This window comes from Panicum hallii, chromosome 7 (genome assembly GCF_002211085.1).
Source record: "Panicum hallii strain FIL2 chromosome 7, PHallii_v3.1, whole genome shotgun sequence".
In the NCBI taxonomy this organism is placed as follows: domain Eukaryota; kingdom Viridiplantae; phylum Streptophyta; class Magnoliopsida; order Poales; family Poaceae; genus Panicum; species Panicum hallii.
Window position 1 is genome coordinate 2,208,047 of NC_038048.1, and position 19,488 is coordinate 2,227,534.

At 50.5% G+C, this 19,488-nt stretch overlaps 2 protein-coding genes across 3 annotated transcripts; both read right to left on the reverse strand.

Annotated features, from left to right (window-relative positions):
- Positions 1-7,272: 7,272 nt before the first annotated feature.
- On the reverse strand, positions 7,273-8,451 carry LOC112901357. Its single transcript, XM_025970253.1, has one exon. It carries the CDS (start codon positions 8,441-8,443, stop codon positions 7,508-7,510), a length of 936 nt encoding a protein of 311 aa, XP_025826038.1. The 5' UTR covers positions 8,444-8,451; the 3' UTR covers positions 7,273-7,507.
- Positions 8,452-9,387: 936 nt separating this feature from the next.
- Positions 9,388-19,415, reverse strand: LOC112900350. Of its 2 annotated transcripts, XM_025969176.1 has the most exons (3): positions 19,169-19,415; positions 17,426-17,500; positions 9,388-9,584 (listed from the first exon to the last, which is right to left on the reverse strand). In XM_025969176.1, exons 1-3 carry the CDS (start codon positions 19,406-19,408, stop codon positions 9,579-9,581), a joined length of 321 nt encoding a protein of 106 aa, XP_025824961.1. In that variant the 5' UTR covers positions 19,409-19,415; the 3' UTR covers positions 9,388-9,578. The 2 variants fall into 2 exon arrangements, with proteins under 2 accessions (XP_025824961.1, XP_025824960.1); XM_025969175.1 differs by lacking the exon at positions 9,388-9,584 and having other exon boundaries at positions 17,015-17,500.
- Positions 19,416-19,488: the final 73 nt, after the last annotated feature.

The window sequence follows — 19,488 nt, forward strand, 5'->3', positions numbered from 1 at the left end:
TATGAATTTTACAAGAATCAGCATGAAATAACAAAAAGAAAAAAGAGGCGGCAAGCGCTAGATCCACCCGGATCTAGCGCCCTTGGGCGCCGACAGGCGGGCCCAGGCGGCCAGCGCGCGGCCCAGGCGAAATCAAGGCCAGCCGTGGCCTTGACTCGCCACGGGCGCGGCCAGCGCACGCCGGCGGTGCGGCCCGCGCGCGGACGCGCACGCGCGTGGCGCGACGCCGCGGCGGCCAGCAGGCGGAAAGGCGGCAGGGGGCGCGAATAGGCGGGGGCGGCGCGCGCACGTGCAGCACGACGCAACGGCGGTGCTCGCCCGCAGCACGGGCGAGCGGGGCGAGGTGGTGAGCGACGGCGGCGGACGGAGGAGCGCGTCGGGGAGGAGCTGCGGGCGGAGGGGAAGGCAGCGAGCGGCCGGAGTCGAACGAGGAGGGGGAGGAGGTGGTGTGGGCGCGAGGGATTGGATGGGGGCTCACCTACGGCGACGGAATGTGGCGGACAGTGGGCGAGCGGAAGGGGAAGCGGCGGCGGGAGGAAGAAGAAGAGGCGTGCTAGGGTTTGGGAGAAGGCAACGGCGGCGTTTGAACGGGGAGGGGAACGCGAGCAGGCGGGCGCGTGGGGTAAATCCCGCCCGGGGCCACGCTGGCCAACCGGCGGGCACCGAAGCAGCGCCCGCCGCGCGGCCGGCCAACGGGCGGGTGCGGAGGCGCGGGGAAGACGGGGGGAGGGGCTGACGCGCAGGCCCAGGCGCGCGGGGAGAGAGAGGAGAGGCTGACGGGTGGGGCCGGGAGGAAAGGAAATACCCAAAAGTGAAAGGCCCAACTTCAAAAATCTAAAAATGGTACTTCCCAGGCTCGAAAATTCACCAAATTTTTACTGAAGTAAGATCACACTACCAATAACATAATGCAATAATAAACACTCAAAAATCCATTAAATATTGCCCACAATAATTCATCCAATACTGCAGTTTTCTAGATTTCGAAGAATTTTATGGCTCGGAAAAGGTATCCAAAAATTGAGGAAAAATATCTAAAAATCACCATTTGAAATCTAGTATTTGAATAAAATCTTTGGGGGCGCAGCTACATAGAAAAATTTAAGCTTGCTTCACAACCTCTACTCAAATAAGGCAAGAAAAATTAAATTCACTAGTCCAATCACATGCTCATGATGCTTGATTATGCTATGATGATGCCCATGATTCTGTTGTTATTTTTCTTTAACCAAGTGGTTTAAGTTTGGGTCGTGACAGAAGCCCTCGGAGCTATTGACGCGGGAGAAGTGCTCATCTGATGACGCGATGGAACCGAAGAGGAGACCGAGGCCGGTGATGGTCTGATGGACGAGTTGGTGACCGTGACGATGCCCTCCGTGGTGGCGTGGAAGGCCGGGAAGCTGTAGGTGTCCACGCTGTCGCCCGGCAGCGGAGGTTGCTGCCGCGCAGGGCCGAGCCGGGAAAATTGGTAGCCCCGTACAAAACACTAAAATGAGGCCTTTCTTAAGGTAGAAAAAAATATTAATGCACAGTTTAAACTAGTATATATAAATTTTGAGGCCCCTCCAAATCGGAGGCCTTGTACTAGCGCACAGCTCGCAGAATTTTTTAAAAAAAAGGGTTTAAAAAATTAAAATTCGAAAAAGGGGTGGCAGTTGGGAAAAATTTGAAAAATGGGTGCCTCCCGCCCGATCATCGGGCGGGAGGCATGGGGCCGGGGACATCCCGCCCAACCAGAGGGCGGGATGCTCCAAAAGCTTTTTGCAGGCCCCTCCCGAGGGCCCCTTCGCGAATAAGAAAGTTTCTTATTCGCGAAGGGGTCCCTGAGGCAACATCCCGCCTGGCCAGAGGGCGGGAGGCAACCCGCCCGGTCAGTGGGCGGGTTGTTGAGAGCCATTTTTTTTGTTATTTTCCTTTAGAATTTATGATTTACAATCTATTTGAAATTCAGACTATTTTCAAATGCAATATTGATTCGCCATACTCTTTTGTATACATATAAAATTTTAATTCAATTTTACGAAGAAGATTGCTCTATCTAAAATTCGTATGAAGATGGTTAAACGATAACGTTTTGCAACGTAGAATCCGAATATTACGACAGTACGATAGATCAACCGATTAAAAAGAAAATAGTATCATACAAAAACAGTTCAAATATAAAAAGTTCACCAAATCAGGAGTATCTACTCCGCATGTCCCGGACCTCGCGCTCTCTTGGCCCTCCCGCCCCTAGTCCTAGGCCGTCGGCGTATGTGGTCCTCCGAGTACGTAAATGCATCTGGAGCACGGTGAGGACGAGGCGGAGGAGGTGCTGGCGTGAACGGGTCATCCTGGGACTGTGCACCTGGAGCGTCATACGTCTGGGATGGACCAATGATGTCAGGGCCGGCGCCGCCGCCCACCAGCTCCGACCAAGTGGCGGAGCCGCCCTCCCAGTCGTCCCAGTCCGGCACACCGAATGGACCACCGTATGCAGGAGCTCCCGTCGACCATGCATGCTGAGCATAGCCATGAGAGTACGGTGCAGCTGGCCTCGAGCCTGACGGGAGAGACGTTCCTGGAGCATAGGCGCCAAACGTCTGAGGCTCCATTCTTGCAGGAGGAGGTCCCATTGCCGTCGAGTGCATGACTACAAAAAGAAACGAAATTAGTCGTGTAAATCAAAGGTGATTGAAATGGCAATTATGAAGGACTTACAGCTTGAACTAGCGGCAGTACCGCTGGACGCTGCGTGCGGTGCTGTAGAGGTCGACGGGCCAGCTGTGTACACGTGGGCGGACGCATGAGATGAACTGGAGGTCCCCACGTCGTCTCTGCCGCGACACGTCAGTGCACGTAACGCTCGCGTCAAGCTGTCTTGAATCTTACGGAAGCTGTCCTTGTACTGTGCCTCCGGTACACGCACTCCACGTTCAATCAACGTGATCTGAGATGTAGCTTCGACCTCCGCGAAGTTGATCAGATCGATCTGCATACGTAATGGGATGCAGATTACTATTGGTATCGATCTTTTAGAAAAAAGATTTAATAATTCAAGTTGCGAAACACGTACCGCGCCACGCTGGTCCTGATCACGGTACGAGGGATACGTGTCCAAAATGATCGGCTGGTGCTGATCCTCCGCGTCATGAATACGTGAAACAGTGACGTACGGACGCGTGCGAAGGAGGTACCAGCGGAGGTATGCGCCGTATGACGCGTCCGTGTGTGGGTGCCACTCGTCCCACACATCGTCACGTGCGTGAAGTCACCCTTGCACGTACTCCTGCATCTTGACGACCCAGTTCACCTCGTTGGCATGATATCCCCTGCGCGAATATCTGTTGCGAACATTTGAAATTCAACATTGCTTTATGATAACGAATATATAAGTAATACAAAACGAGTTATCACAAACTTACTCGTGTACGTTGCGCGGCACGGCCTGGAACGCTCGAGGTACGAGAGGAAACTGCTGTCGTCGCCCGAACTGCCTCATCACATGCTCGACGCAGTACGGCTCGACGAGAATATCGAACACTAGGTTCGCCTTTGTCAGCCAGTACTCCTCGTCACGCGTGCAGAGGGAAGATAACCCATGCGGCGCACGTGTCTGGATAGCCGCAGCGGTGTACGGTGTCCAGATGACATCCTGTGGCCGCATCCGATCAAATTCGGACACGACCTAAGGGTATGCTTTTCGGACCTGCCGATGTGCCCAGCTCATCTGAAAAAATTACACAACTGCATCGGTACTCCTCGTATACAGAAACGTACAACAGTAAATTAAAGAGCTTAAAAGAACTTACCCGTCGATCGGTCCAAAGCGAACCCATCGTGGGGCTATCCTCGTCCCACATCCCGTACATCTCGGGTGGATAAGGCTCCTCGCTGATTAGGGGACGTGCTATGGCGAATCGCTCGTACGACCATAGCTGCAGCAGAAGTGGGCAGCCTGTGATGACGGCAGTCCTCTCCGTCTTCAAACAGGCCTGGCAAAGACCTCGGTACGTCGCAGCAAGCACTGCCGATCCCCAGCTCCACCCAGGTACCTGGCCCGGCTCCGCATCCGCAATCGCGCGCGCGTATTGCATTAGCACCTTGTCCACGTAATTGCCAGTAGAGTTGCAGAAAAGAGTCCAGCCGAACAACCATAACAGATACGCCTCCAGGTATCGTGACACCTCGTACTGCCCAGCCAGAGGGTGCAGATCCTGAGCCTGTAATATATTTGTTCAAAACTTAGAGGTACTCACATATGATTCAATTAAATTAAATAAAAAATAACTGGACGTACCCTAAATTGTATTACCCAACTCTTGGCGGGGCCGGGCAAATCAGGTACATTCACAACAAGTGGCGGGTTCGCTGGACCAAACCGCTCCTGCAGCTCCGCCCTCCAGAAAGGTGGCACGGCAACCGGGCCAACAGCTTCACCCGCAATGGGAAGCCCGAGCAGGTACGACACGTTCTGCAACGTGGGGGCCATCTCCCCGCACGGCAAGTGGAACGTGTGCGTCTCCGGACGCCACCTGTCCGCCAATGCTGCAAGTAGAGAGCGGTCCAGCTGCATCCGCTTCTTCGCGCCACCGTCTTGGCCGTCGCCGGCCTGAAGCATACATGCGAGTGGCAGCAAACCAGCCTCACGTAACCTGTATATTTTGCATTGTGGTTACAATTATCTTACACGCTATACATTAGTTTCGTAAAAAAATATAAAGTATCACCTGTCAAGCCAGCGGTCGTCCAGGTGCAACAACTCCTTTGCTACACGAGGGCGCAACTCGTGAAGCTCCTGCCCCTCCACCGCAGCCAGGTACAACCTGTGCCGTTCGTCGATGTGCGCATCAAGGAGCTCTGGTGTCTACACCATATCTACATTAAAAATATAAGTACCGTAAGACATATTCCTACAAACAATTGAAAATACTAAAAACTATTTATAATAGAACTAACCTAACAAATTTTTGTAAAAGCTATTCAAAATACTGAAACCTATTCGAAATATAACTACCCTAAAAAATATATCTAAAAACTACTGCAATTATAAAAACTATTCAAAATATAACTACCCTAAGAAATATATCTAAAACCAATTGAAGATACTAAAAACTATTTATAACAGAACTACCCTACGAAATATTTCTAAAAACTATTCAAAATACTGAAACCTATTCGAAATATAACTACCCTAAGAAATATATCTAAAAACTACTGCAATTATAAAAACTATTCAAAATATAACTACCCTAAGAAATATATCTAAAAATTACTGCAATTATAAAAACTATTCAAAATATAACTACCCTAAGAAATATATCTAAAAACTACTGCAATTATAAAAACTATTCAAAATATAACTACCCTAAGAAATATATCTAAAAACTACTGCAATTATAAAAACTATTCAAAATATAACTACCCTAAGAAATATATCTAAAAACTACTACAATTATAAAAACTATTCAAAATATAACTACCCTAAGAAATATATCTAAAAATAATTGAAAATACTAAAAACTATTTATAACAGAACTACCCTAAGAAATATTTCTAAAAGCTATTAAAAATACTGAATTCTACGTATAACTACTCTAACAAATATTCGTAAAAAATAATTAATAATTATACGATTATAATACCTCCAAACCGACGTGTGGACAGGGCTTCGCCGCTTCCTCTCCTCTCCTCCTCTCCTCTCCTCTCCTCCTTTTCTTTTTTGTTGATTTTTGATGAATTTTATGAGAATTAGGGGGGGCTTAAATAGGTGGTGGGGAGACACCCCGCCCGTTGGAATGGCGGGTTGCCCCTCCCGACGACCTCCCGCCCATTGGGGGGGCGGGATGCCCCTCGCCAGAACGTCCCGCCCGCTGGGCGGGCGGGATGTCCCTCGGGGGACCTCCCGCCCGTTGCAACGGCTGGAGGCCCAGAACGTCCCGCCCGTTGGGCGGGCGGGACGTCCCTCGGAAGACCCCCCGCCCGTTGGAACGGCGGGATGTTGGCTATTTTCGCGAAGAGGCCCCTGCGAAGAGGTTTTCCTCCCCCCGCCGCCCCCCCCCCCCCCCCCCCGCCCGTTGGGTGGGCGGTAACTCTCATCCCGCCCTTTCATTGGGCGGGAGGCCCCCATTTTTCAAAATATTCCAAACCGGCACCCCTTTTTCAAATTTTAATTTCTTTTTAACCCTTTTTTAAAAAAATTCCAGCTCGCACGCCCGCAGGCTCGGGCCTGCTGCCGCGCCCACCACCAGCAGGACAAGCCTCTGCATAACTGCTGTACTTGCAGTACTGGTCAGCATCTCGTGCTTCCTTATGGTCTACTGTTACCATCAGGATGTGTGTATTTATACATTTCAAATGCTTATAACAAGTTTGGTCAAAGCAGCGTGGTCAGGAGGAGATCGATGGCGACCTGATCTCCTCCTGGCCATTCAAATGTGTCCACGCTTCCACAAACAGATTGATTTCCTAGTAGCAATAAACAGATTATATAACTGACAGACAGGAGGAGGTTGACGAGCACAAGCAACCATGTATTCAATTCACGAGATATAATTGATTGGACTAGTGAAAGATTTTGCAACGAGTAGAGGTGGAAGAAAGAAGGATTCTTCTTTTCGACGCAAAACAGGGATTATTTTTGAAATAGAATGGCATGCTGTTCATCATGGTAGATTCAAACTTAAGGAAATTAATTGCTTCTTGCTGTTTTGTATCCAAGGTTAGAACTTCGGATACTTCTATTAGCACCAACGAACGCATGAAGGCGAGGACCGAGAGGAGGCTGAGCCATACTGATTCAAGCAACTCATGTTGCTTTATCTTCATGGTCAGAAAGCTCAGCTTGCATCCATATTCAGATTCTAACTGGACACAATTTGGTGTCCCTCAGCAAATCTGCATAACAGCAGAGTTTAACAGAGAAGATTTTCCACGCTTAGCGATAAATATCTGAAACTAGTTCTTGAATGAATGCTTCAGTAATCCACTCAAAGAAATCTTTGTTGCATATATGCCATATTCTCCCTTCTCTCGATACATGCAGTTTGTATATATTCTTTGACAAGTTGATTTCAGTGTTGCGACTTGTATTCATTATCACTATTAACTTATTTGATTTTACAAACCTGGGAATGTAAGTTTGAAGGTGGAAACAAACCAAGCTGACTTGAACTGACAATTACAATGGTCAATGGTGTCTCTCCGAACTGACGTCCAAAATAATGAAGTTGCCAAAGAGGTGACGGGAGGAGGTAAAGAAAGAACAGTGTGTAACAAACTGATTGCTCAATCTACTAAATTTTAGCAACTCCTATATTTTACGTCCCAAGCACACCATACATAATAGAAGGAACCATAACCTTACTCTTATAGCAAACCAAAACACCTACTAATAAGCATGATATCACACATAAAACATTTTTTTGTTAATTAAATCTAATTAAACTGTGGTCAAGGAATATGTAATTCCAAATAAGCAATCCTTGTTGACACCTACGCGGGCCTGTACGTGGCAATAAATGACAAGCTACATCTTGGGTGGCTGCATGTTGTTGAGCTGCCGACGCCGCCTGGACTGGAAATAGCACACAGCCGCGGCGACGATGGCGGCCGTGGCTGCCACAGACCCGAGCACCGCGAGCAGTATCACCCACCACGACGTGCCCTTCTTCCCGTCGCCCTCACCTGGGAACCTATCCACCGTCAGGTCCCAGTCCCGGACACCGACGATGATGTCCTGGATCCCGGCGGCAAAGAAGCCGACGAAGGCGTTCTCGGTGGTGGTGCGGCCGGCGAGGCCGAGCGGCGCGTCGAGGAGGGCCTTGGTCGGCCTTGGTTCGCCCACCCCGGCGACGCGCACGGACAGGCGGTGTGCGGCGGCGTCGTACTCGACCCACACAGTCCTGCCCGGAGCCGTGCCGTTGGGCGTGACGGTGACGTTGAGGCCGACGGCCGGCTCGTCAGGGCCGTACGACCTCACCGGCCCGGCCACGACGGACGCGAGGCTGCCTCCGGCGCTGCTGGCTCCATCGTCAGGCGAGGTGTAGTTGGCGAAGCCGCGGAGGCCGCCCCAGCCGTACAGCGGGAACCTGTTGTTGAGGACGACGAACGCGACTGGCGCGGCGCCGGCCAGCGTGAAGCTGGTGTTGAACGACGCCTCGAGGGCCGGGACCCCGCCGGGGCCGGGGCGCCAGACGTCGACGGTCCCGGAGAGCAGCAGGAAGCCCTCGGTGCGGTTGAACTCGGCGAAGGCGCCGTCGTGGTCGAAGAGGAGGGCGGCCGGCAGGAGGACGGACGTGTTGGTGGCCGCCACGAGGTCCCGCGTCGTGGTGCCGTCGAAGGCCGGGTAGCTGAAGGTGTCCGCGCGCGCCGCCGCCGCGGCGCCGGAGATGGCTGCCGCATAGAGCACCAAGACGGCGAGCCAGCGCATTTCAGTGGTGGTGGTACGGTCAGAGCGCGCCATCGTGGACGTTGCCATGGATGACTGAATCAGAGAACGTGGTTGGATTATTTTATAGCTGCGGTTCCTCGCGTCCTCCACTCCATGAGACGTTGACAAAGTCAAGGCGTACCGAATTTGCTGCGCACGAGGAGAGAAATGTCAGCATCGGCAGATACTTTGGTCAGAGTCAAGAAGCTAGTAGTGGAGTACTTCTCACCTGTGATTAGGCAGATGAGAATGGTCGTAAGCGTACTTGTCCCAAATGCTGCTTCGCCAAAAGCTCGTTTTACTTTTTCTGATGGATTTTTCAGTATCAGGTGCCTTCACCCTTCACGGAATTGAAAGTGTGTGTAATTCTGCTTCCCCGTGAAAGTGTGCGGAAGACGTCCATGTAGATTCAGGGTCCTATTTGATGCAAAGAAGAAACATCAAAGATTTCTGCGTACCATTCGATTTCGATTTGATACTGTAAGGACCAAAGTGAGCATCCGGCTAAACCTGCAGTACAAAGCTGCCTATTCTATCTTAGATAGCCATTTAGTAAGAATCCCTTCTACATTTTAGAAACATATATAACAGCAATTTCTCAAACCAAGCTCAACTGTTCAAGGATGTTCTGAAAACGTGACAATAATTTTTCAGTCAGGACTCACGGATCACGTTGCCGGTGACCAAGCTTTGGGGATACCCGCATTGTTCCCTACCTCTACCCATAAGTTAATTATCCAATTATTATCCTCCCCATAACCTATCCGCTTTAATTTTGCCCATACCCATTGGGTAACAGGGAATATATGATGGATATGGGCAAGGGTATATAAATATACAGGATATAGATAAACAGAAGGTCAATGCGGCCACGTACAACAGTGAACTTGGTCAATGCAGCCACACTATAAATAAGAATAGACTCGAACTGTATCTCTACAATGAGAATATTATAGAAGTGCAAAACAGAAGGCCTTTACATCACCCATCATCTCTATGTCTATATATATAGGTTGTACATTCTTTACTACTCCTGATCAGAAACTTGCAAAAAGATTTTCTTCTCTCCATACAGAAACTAACTCCTAGCAAGATTCGTGTATGAGGCACTTGACATAGAGCATGTCACTTGTAATATCCACAAACATCGTATCAGATCCTTCTTCCTTTATTGCTGAAAAGTTAAAATATTGTCAGCTTAGATAAGGGTAAGGCACGTGTCAAACAAGGCTGGCAGCCCTGTTTTGTTTTAAAAGAGTATAAATATCAACAGCTCAGTGTATTACCATCCATTTGTTTAGCTGCCCTGTTTTCCAACTACAGAGTAGGGTGACACATGAAAGCCTACCTTAATCATCATCAGTTTGATCTTCTTGACTTCTAGTTGGTAGAGATGATTCAGAAGTAGGTAGTACCGCAAGCAGGAATTCGTGGGAACCCCCATCTAGAGATTCGGCCACGGTTCGGCCACGGGTGTAACACGCAGTAGGATTCCGACTGTGTGACAATCGGAAGACAAGGAGGTTTAGATAAGTTCAGGCTGTCGTGAGCCTAACACCTTACATCCTGTGTGGAGCTGGTGGTGGTATTCAGCTAAATCTGAGTTTGGATTAATTGGATTCGATCTCTTTACACATTGCCCGTCTATTCTATTTATAGCCTTCCCCATGAGCCTCGGGAAAAGGCTTACCACCTTAAGTGTGAATGCGGCGCCTGATGAGGGACGCTGGCCTGCAAGTGGCGCCCGCCCGCCAGATAAGGTCCCACGCCGTAGACCAGGACTGTCGTCACCTAGGGTCCTCCTCGAGGGATTCCAGGATGCTCCGAGGTCTCTCCCGGACTCTGTGCATTGCCCGAGGTCGCAGGTGCTCCTCTCCATGTCTATCTGATGTGACGGGAGGTGTAAGTGGTGGGGGCCACCCCACCGCCCATCGCTAGATGACGCGACATGACCTGGGAGGGGAGGCTCCCTCTGCTCTGATTGCCGCGCCATCTGAGAGCACACTTCCCCCATAATCATGTTGTTTCACGGGGAAGGCACGCCGCCCACGGGCCCTCGCCTGGTTGTAGCAGGGCGGCGCATTAAATGTGCCTTCAAGCGATCCCTTCTCCATGAAGGAACCACCCCATCCCGCGGAGGCGCTTGGCCTTCCACAGTCTTGGGTCCTTTAGGAGGCGCCTCAGTTTGGCCCATTACTGTTAATGCGCCAGGAGAATCTTTTAGCCCATTTATCCTTGATTTGTCCAGAGCTGGGGGGCCCCGTTCCCATGGCACTAACAACAGCCTTCAGGCCCACGCTCGAATATGAAACGATAAGTCAGGCGTGGGGCAAAGAGTTACTCTCTGCTCCACACGTTTTGCACGGCAGCTACGGCCGTTCCCTCCACTTTAGGGATCGTGCCGGCCTTTCCGAGGGGGCCGGCGCTTGGGGTCCGCGGGATTCTCGCAGAGTTGGAGTGCCCGTCCCCTCCCCTTCCATTAGGTATATATTGTTGAAGGGGAGGGCATCATTGGCCACCTCGTCCACTTGTCTTCTCGCCAACAACTCCTTGCGTTTCCCTCTCGCCGCCGCCACCCGAGCTTCCGCCATGACACGGGGTCGGTTTTGTGCGACCGGCGTCGGCTTTGGTGCGACCGGAGTCGGTTTTGTGCGACCAGAGCGGGCTTTGGTGCGACCGGAGTCAGCATTGCCGCCAGAGTGGGATTTGGTGCGACAGGAGTCGGCTTTGCCGCCGGAGCGGCTTTGGTGCGACCGGAGTCAGCTTTAGTGCAACCGGAGTCGGCTTTACCGTTGGAGCGGGCTTTGGTGCGATCGGAGTTGGCTTTTGTGCTACCGGAGTCAGCTTTGCCGCCGGAGCGGGCTTTGGAGCGACCGAAGTCGGCTTTGCCGCTGGAGTGAGCTTTGGTGCGACAGGAGTTGGCTTTGGTGCAACCAGAGTTGGCTTTGCCGCCAGAGCGGGCTTTGGTGTGATTGGAGCCGGCTTTGCCGCCGGAACGGGATTTGGTGCGTCCGGAGTCGGCTTTACCACAAGAGCAAGCTGTGGTGCGCCTAGAGTCGGCTTTGCCGCCGAAGTGGGCTTTGGTGCGATCAGAATTGGTTTTTCCGCTGGAGCAAGCTTTGGTGCGATAGGAGTCGGCTTTGCCGCCAGAGCGGGCTTTGGTGTGACTGAAGTCGGCTTTTCCGCCAGAGCGGGCTTTGGTGTGACCGGAGTCGGCTTTGGTGCGACCAGAGTCGGCTTTGCCGCCGGAGCGGGTTTTGGTGCGACCGGAGCGGGATCCGAGTGGTGTTAATGTTGTCGAGCCACCGGTGTAGCCCGACGCCGCCGTCACTGTAGTTCGGCGAAGCCCCAGGTATCATCTTATAGTCTTTCATCCTTCTTGTCACTGATGGTCGGACGCCACTGTGGTTGTTATCGCGCTAGCGCGAGCTGCTGCCTTCATCGATGCCGGTGTTGGCGGACAGAGATCCCGGGATAGCCTTCGGGCCCCACATTGGGGCAAGCTACCTTAGGCCCTTGGGGGGATAGGAGCTCCGTGTCGGCTGTCGCAGGCTGCCAATGTCCTGGGAGTGGTAAGCAGTTCAACAGCTAAACTCTTCGAGGGAATGACGCGGGGACCAAGGCTTCCTCGACTCCCCAACGGCACACAGGTATGTATGCAGGTTGCTGAGCACGGCGGTGTTGCCACGCCTCAGTGCTCACCCCGCCATGTAGTGGCCTGGGACATTGGGCGCAGACGCGCAGTTACCTTTTTTGAGGTTTTGAGTCGGCAGCGCAAGCAGCTTGCGTAGTTGCTGCAACCTGGGGCCGTTAGCTCGGGTCCTGCGACACGGGGTCGCATCAGCCCAGTTGTTTGAGAAGCCTCGCGTGGGTTGAGGGAGCCGTTGTTGTCGCCCAGCGCTCGGTACCATCGCACGCCGTCCCGTACTGCTTCCCGTCACGGTCGCGGTCCCGATGTCGTTGCTTACCGTCTGTGCCGTCGTTGCATGAGGTCGAGTGCGGTCGCCGGCATCCCGGAAGCACGAGCCGCATACAGCACATGCCCCGAGGGCCCGGGAGCATCGGTGGTGCGCATCCCGGGAGCGCTAGCTGTTCTCGCAGCTGGACATTCCAGGAGAGACCGGGCATCCCGAGGGCAGCTCGTAGCGGTCCTATCCGTGCGCATGGCTGGACGTCTGGGCCATGCTGGGCATTGGCCAGGCCCGTGCGGATGTGCAGGACAGCGCGCTAAGCGCACAGCACATGCCGCGACAGACGTGGAGCTGCTTGAGCGGTCGGCGGCATGGAGGATACGTATAGCTCCCACTTCCTGCAAAATACAATAACGAAGGAAAAAAGGCCGCACACGTGCAGCGGGCCCTACAAGCTCTTGTCCTATGGGTATGCAAAGCACATGGAAATTAGTATCACCAGCAGGTGGCAGCAGCCAATATGAACTAGCCGCTCACACTAGCTGCCACGCTCAAGGATGGCATTTAGCTGGTATTCCAAATGGACATTTAAACAAACATTCATGGGAAGGCTTCATGAATCGAGTACACCTGCGTTGGCGTGGTGCCTCTGTGCACTGCGTGAAGTAGGTCAACCAAGGCTTCATTCCAGCTTGCGGTGTACACTCGAGGGTAGTCCGGACGTCTTCGCCGGCTCTCTTCTCGTCGAGGCGGGTGCGCAAGTCGCGCGACCCGCCAGTGTGCAATCGGCCTGGAGTGGGCTACTACGACAGCGGCCGGGAATCCCCACGGGAGGGACCTCTGGTGACCGTGAGGGAGCCCTGAGCCCCCAGCCTCGGGCACGCCTTCCCGATGAGACTAGCTAGCTCATCGAGCCACTTCCCCTCAGGTGTTCCGAGCTCTGCTCCCACCGGGGGGGTGGCACAGGAGCGCACGGGCTGCCACCAGTGCTTCCCCAGGGGGAACGCCCCTAAGGTCGAGGCGCCTTCGTGCCCGAGACGCCTGCAGGGCCGCCCGCTTCCGGGCCTCAACCCGGAACTAGGCGAACCTGACATTGGCGGAGGCGGACTTGGGAGTGTCAAGTCGGGGCGGCGCCGTGATGATTGACGCAGGCCAGCATCCGCCTGGTGCGAGGGGATGTGGTTCCACCGCCCGCACGCTAGGCGGCGCATTGGATGGCCCCCTTCGGGAAGCATGATCACCATTGCTCTCACCGTCGGAACAGTCAGAGCGGTTCGCCATGGTTTCTCTTAAAGATTCTTCGTCGGGGATAGAGATCCTATGCGCCAACACCCCCTACCTAGCGCGCCAGCTAACGGTGGGTGAGTACCGCAAGCAGAGATTCATGGGAACCCCATTTTGAGATTCAGCCAGGGGTGTAACACGCATTAGGATTCCAACCGTGTGACTATCAAGAGACAAGATGATTTAGATAGGTTCGGACCGCCGTGAGCGTAAGACCCTACGGTATTCAGCTGAATCTGAGTTCGGGTCGATTGGATTCGATTCCTTTACACATTGCCCGTCTATTCTATTTATAGCCTTCCCCGTGGGTCTCGGGAAAGGGCTTACCGCCTTAAGTGTGAATGCGGCGCCTGATAAGGGGCGCCAGCCTGCAAGTGGCGCTTGCCCGCTAGACAGGGTCCGGCACCATGGGTCAGGACTATCGTCACCTAGGGTCCTCCTCTAGGGACCCCGGGATGCTCCGAGGCCTCTCACGAGCTCTGTGCATCGCCCGGGGTCGCTGGCGCTCCTCTCCATATCTATCCAATGTGACGGGAGGTGTGAGTGGCGGGGGGCACCCCATCGCCTGATGACACGACGTGACCCGAGAGGGGAGGCTCCCTCTATCCCAGTCGCCGTGCCATCTGAGAGCATGCTTCCCCATAATCATATTGTTTTACAGGGAAGGCGCGCTGCCCACCGGTCTTGCCCGATTGTAGCAGGGCAGGCGCATTAAATGCGCCTTCAGGTGATCCCTTCTCCACGAAGGAACTGCCGCATCTCGGGGAGGCGCTTAGCCTCCCACGGTCTCGGGTCCTCTAGGAGGCGCCTCAGTTTGGCTCATCACTGCTAATGGGTCAGAAGGACTTCTTAGCCCATTTACCCTTGATTTGTCCAGGGATGGGGGGGCCTACGTCCCATGGCGCTGACAGTATGTCACCTTGAACACCCTTAGGCTCAGCTGTTTCAAATAGAAAAATGTTAGGAAGCCTATATATAAGTACCAAGAATAGTTTTTAGTAGAAATATGCACCCTTCAGCCAATCATGTGAACACATTATAGCCTCAATTGTTTCTGGGAGTAGGTTACATCGATAATCATCAAGTATCCTCTTAGCAGAACTGAAAGTAGACTCAGAGGCCACTGTTGAAAGTGGAACACTCAGTATATCACGAGCCATCCGTGAAATGATCGGATATTTTGGGCCATTAACCCTCCACCAAGCCAGAATATCAAAAGAACTATTGCCAATTCCAGGAGAAGATGGGTCTTCAAGATAGGTCTCCAACTCTGATTTACTATGACGACTTGAATTGCTCTCATATATAAACTTCTCTAGTCCCAATCTAGTTGCAAACAGACTAGATGATGATTGTGCTGAACTAGGTACTGCTGCCTCAAAATTCCTTGATGAGTTAGCATCTGATGATGTTTGGGAGGGTTGACTTGCATATTAACTAAACAACTCAAGAAATGATTTTCTTGCTGATTCAATTCTTAGTTCAGCCACAAATGGATCATAAATCAATCTATAGTAGTACTTGATGGATTTCATTTTGTAGCGGGGGTCAAGAATTGTCGCAATCTCTAATAATTTATTTGCAATGTCCCAATATTTCTCAAACTTATCAACCATCGGTAAAACCATTGATGCAACAAATGCATTAACACCGAACTGCCACTCACGGAGAAGAAGATAAATTCCACAGAAATCATTGAAGTACAGACTTAAAGTGGGATATTTTGTACCTGAAACTATTTTTTTAACCTCATAAAAGACCTTGAGGCAATCTGCTACACAATGAATATGCTGCCAATCCTCCTTGGAAGGTAAGAACTTGTATGAACTATCGCATTCATGCAATCTAGCAAAAGCTTCACGGAATTTCATAGCTCTTTCGAGCATAAGAAAAGTAGAATTCCATCTAGTTGGGACATCAGCTTTGAGAGATAAATTAGGAGCATTAACTTGTTGTGCAAGTAGCTTGGATTTTTCCTTTCTCGATGTGGATCCATTCACATACTTGATAGTTTCTCGGATATTCCCTATAGCTGAAGAAATGACACTTAAACCATCTTGGACAATTAAATTCAGCACATGAGCTACACCGAACATGAAAGTGATTTCGATCCAAGTGCAAGGCTTTCTTTGACAAGAGAAATTTCTTCAAGTCTCGGACCACAACTTTGTTCACAGTACAGTTGTCTAGTGTAAAAGAAAATATTTTTCTATCTAAATTCCAAGGATATAGCCTACTGATGACTTCTTTCGCAATATGCTCACCAGTGTGGGGTACCTCTACGTGTGCAAATCCTATGAGCCTCTTATGCAAATTCCACTCATCATCAATGTAGTGTGTTGTGATACTCATATAACCACTAATTTCAGTATGAGTCCACATTTCAGATGTTAAACTGAACCGACCTGGTTGTTTCTCAAACACTTGATATACTTTCAACTCGTCTTCCTCATAAATCTTCATGCAGTCATCCTTCAGAGTAGTTCTATGCACTAGTTTGAATGAAGGTTGAAGATTATATAGGAATATTCTGGTATAGTAGTGCTCAGCCATATTAAAAGAGTAACCATGAGCAAGAACCATTCTGGAAAAATCTTCGTGGCTGCATTGTTGATCAAAGATAGGAATATCCAACTTTGGACTACCAAACTTTCTTCTCCTTGATGACTGAATATCAGGACAGACCCCAATGTGATACTTCAAGTGGCTTGTTCCAGCCCTATTACCAGCTACATAATCTTTCTTACATTGGCTTGCATGTTGCATATCTCTTACTAGGAGACATACGCCTAGAACTCCTTAAGATCTTCAGAGAAATTCCGGATAATTATCTTGTTCTGAGCAGTATTGGTTTTAATAAAGCAAGCGCGAGTACGTTTATGATTGGTACTCAGCAAGTGGAGTAAATTATATGACATGCAAGGCTAAAATTAAGGAAAAGCTGACATGGTTTGATTGCAATAAGCATTTTTAGTTGACCAAGTTTTACTTAGCAAGCATTAACTAAATATAAATATATACTAACCCTTAAATAAATAAAAGAGATAAGTAACAACATCATGAATAAAGAACATCAATTCAGATCGTCTTTAAGTTCAATTATCATATGGGGTCCAAGCCGCTCTTAACCGTGAGCACGGCTAATATATCAGTTTTCACTCTGCAGAGATTGTACACTTTATCCACAACTCGTGTTTCCCTTAATATCCGGGTTTGCAAAGCCCTTAAACACTTTCGAGGTGAGTGGCAGGGATTCACTACGAGGCCTTTATAAAGATTTCCTAACTTATGACAATCCATTAAGGTTTGAAGTCAAAGCGGTCATAATCCTCCCTAATGAGGAAGTGCCTTAGCCAAGTACCACATATCATAAAGCCTCAAAAAGCCTCAAGAGGACCGAGCTATACCCCGACAATGCAACCCCTCTTGCCCTTTTGGTAAGATTATTATAAGCTAAAGTTTCTAATTAATTAGTCAAGACCAGAGCCATGTAGTACTGTGGTTGCACTATTTTTCTGGGTGGTTATCCATGTTCCAATTACCGCAATGATCTTGAAGTTATTACCAATAAAGTATTCCAGAACATGAAGTAAAACAAGTGTAGCATAGTTCTCAAGTTATCCAACTCAATTTTAAATAAAAACAACTAGCGTAGCTACAATATAAATATAACAATCCAGGTTTAATCAATGAAGTTCAAAAGAAACTCGGCACATCCTTAGTTTGGGATCCATCATATTATAGACACATGCATGTATATAAAGTAAATCTGTGTATTTAAAAAGTTATTAGGACCGGAATATGATCAAGAACCACTTGCCTTCATCAAAGTACTGCTGCTGCTCAGGGACATCTTCAAAGCCTTGCGCTTGCGGACCCTTGAACTGCGCACCATCTATCACAACACACAATTATATACAAATAAATAAGTATAATAAATAAGATCAAACAATATAAATAGAGAAAAATAACATTATAAAACTACTGTATACGTCACAAGGGTCACGTAAGCGCGAGAATCGATGAAAACGGAGTTAAAACGGAGAAGTTATGGCTAAAACATGATTCTACGGGCTTATTTGTAGAAGATTTGAAACTACAAGGGCTCTGGGCAAAGAAAACCGAGGGCTAAAATATAATTAAACCTTAAATCTAGGGTTTAGATTGAAAAATAAAGGGGCTAGGGACGACGGGTTCTATTTTAGAAAAAGATAAGGGCTTAAACAGAAGAAAAATGATCTACTCGTGAAAACTTTTGAACTGCCGTGGACTGCGGGTTGATTTTGATAGAACTCAGGGGATAAAGTGCAAAAGATCCTAGGGTTGATCAGTATCGAGTTATTTGACCCCGGTCTAGATCTAATCTAGACCGTCGGATCTGGATCTGATGGGTGCGCGGGGCTGGGGGCGCTAGTGCCGGCGGCTGGCGGTGGCGGACCCGCCGGACTTGGCTGTAAACGGCCGTCTGGGCTCGGTTTCGATCGCGGGCTGCACGGGAAGGACGCGGGCGCTACGGGGATCGCGTCTAGAGGCTTGGAACGAGACGCCGGGGCCGGGGAAGGCGGACAGCGGGGAGGCGCGGCACGGTGGCGATGGCGAGCAATCGCATGTGCAGGAAAGCGGGGAAATGGGCAAAAGGGGCCGGCGATGCTCCTTACGGCAACGTAGAGGCACGGTGACGACGGTGAGCAATCGCACGTGCGGGAAAGCGGGGAAAAGGGGGAAAAGGGGCTGGCGATGCTCGTTACGGCAACGCGGAGCTCCTGGGGCACGTGCACGACGGCGGAAAGCGCGGAGCGGCTGCACGTCAGGCGGCCGAGGGCGGCTAGGGTTTGCGAGGTTAGGCGGCGGTTGCGGGTTTTGCGGGACCGAGGGCGCGGGGCGGTGGCTTTATAGGGCGGCCGAAGGGCCTCGATGTGCAGGCCTAGGGCGTCGCGCGAGCGGAGGACGTGCCACGGCCGGACTCAGGCGCGAGTCCGAGCTTGGCTCGAGCTTGAGGACGGACCCGATAGGTGGGTCCCACCTGGCAGCGAGAGAGAAGAAGGGGAGGAGAGAGGGGGCGTCGGGCTGGGCTGGCTGGGCCGGGGGAGGAGGTGAAGCAGGCTGGGCCGGCTGGGCCGCGCGGTGGAGAAAAAAAAGAAAGGCTGCTGGCTGGGTCATGCGGGAAGAAAAGAAGAGAGAGGAAGAAGAAAGAGAACGTGGGCCAGGCCAAAAGAGAAAAAGAGTGAAGGAAATGCATCCAAATGCATTTGAATTTAAATTTAAAATTTAAATACAAATAGAAGACAAGCAATAAACAATGTAATGCAACATAAAATGCATAAGACCTATATTTCCTTATATTTCTTTTTATGGTTAAGTAAATTACTATTAATTCACGGTAAATGCTCTAAAAATTAAAATAATTTGAATAAAATTTTATGGATCCCGAGAAGAATCTAGCAAAATTTATTTAGATTGCTAATTTGAAAATTAGGGTGTTACAAAGAATGGAACCAGGATTCGTTGGGGAAAGGAAGTGGAAGCAAACAAATCAAGGGAAAGAAGATGAGTCGTTCTGTACCGGCGGCAATTGGGGATCGGGCGCCAGCTTCAGCTTCACAGGTCTCCTAAGAAGTGGCCTCACGGCTTCACCCTCGGCAGAGGCAGGAGAAGCCTCGCGACTCGCGAGGTCGCCCACGGCGGCGGCGACAATGGTGACGGCCAGATAGTGGATTATTCGCAGCCTGGAGTTTGGCCACGGGGAGGAACAGATAACTACAGTAATACCTATCCATACCCTCTTGACAGATGGTATATCCATCCCCTACCCGTTTGAGATGGGTACACACATACTCTACCCGTTTGTCACGGGTGTAGATATGGGTAACGGGTATAGTTACG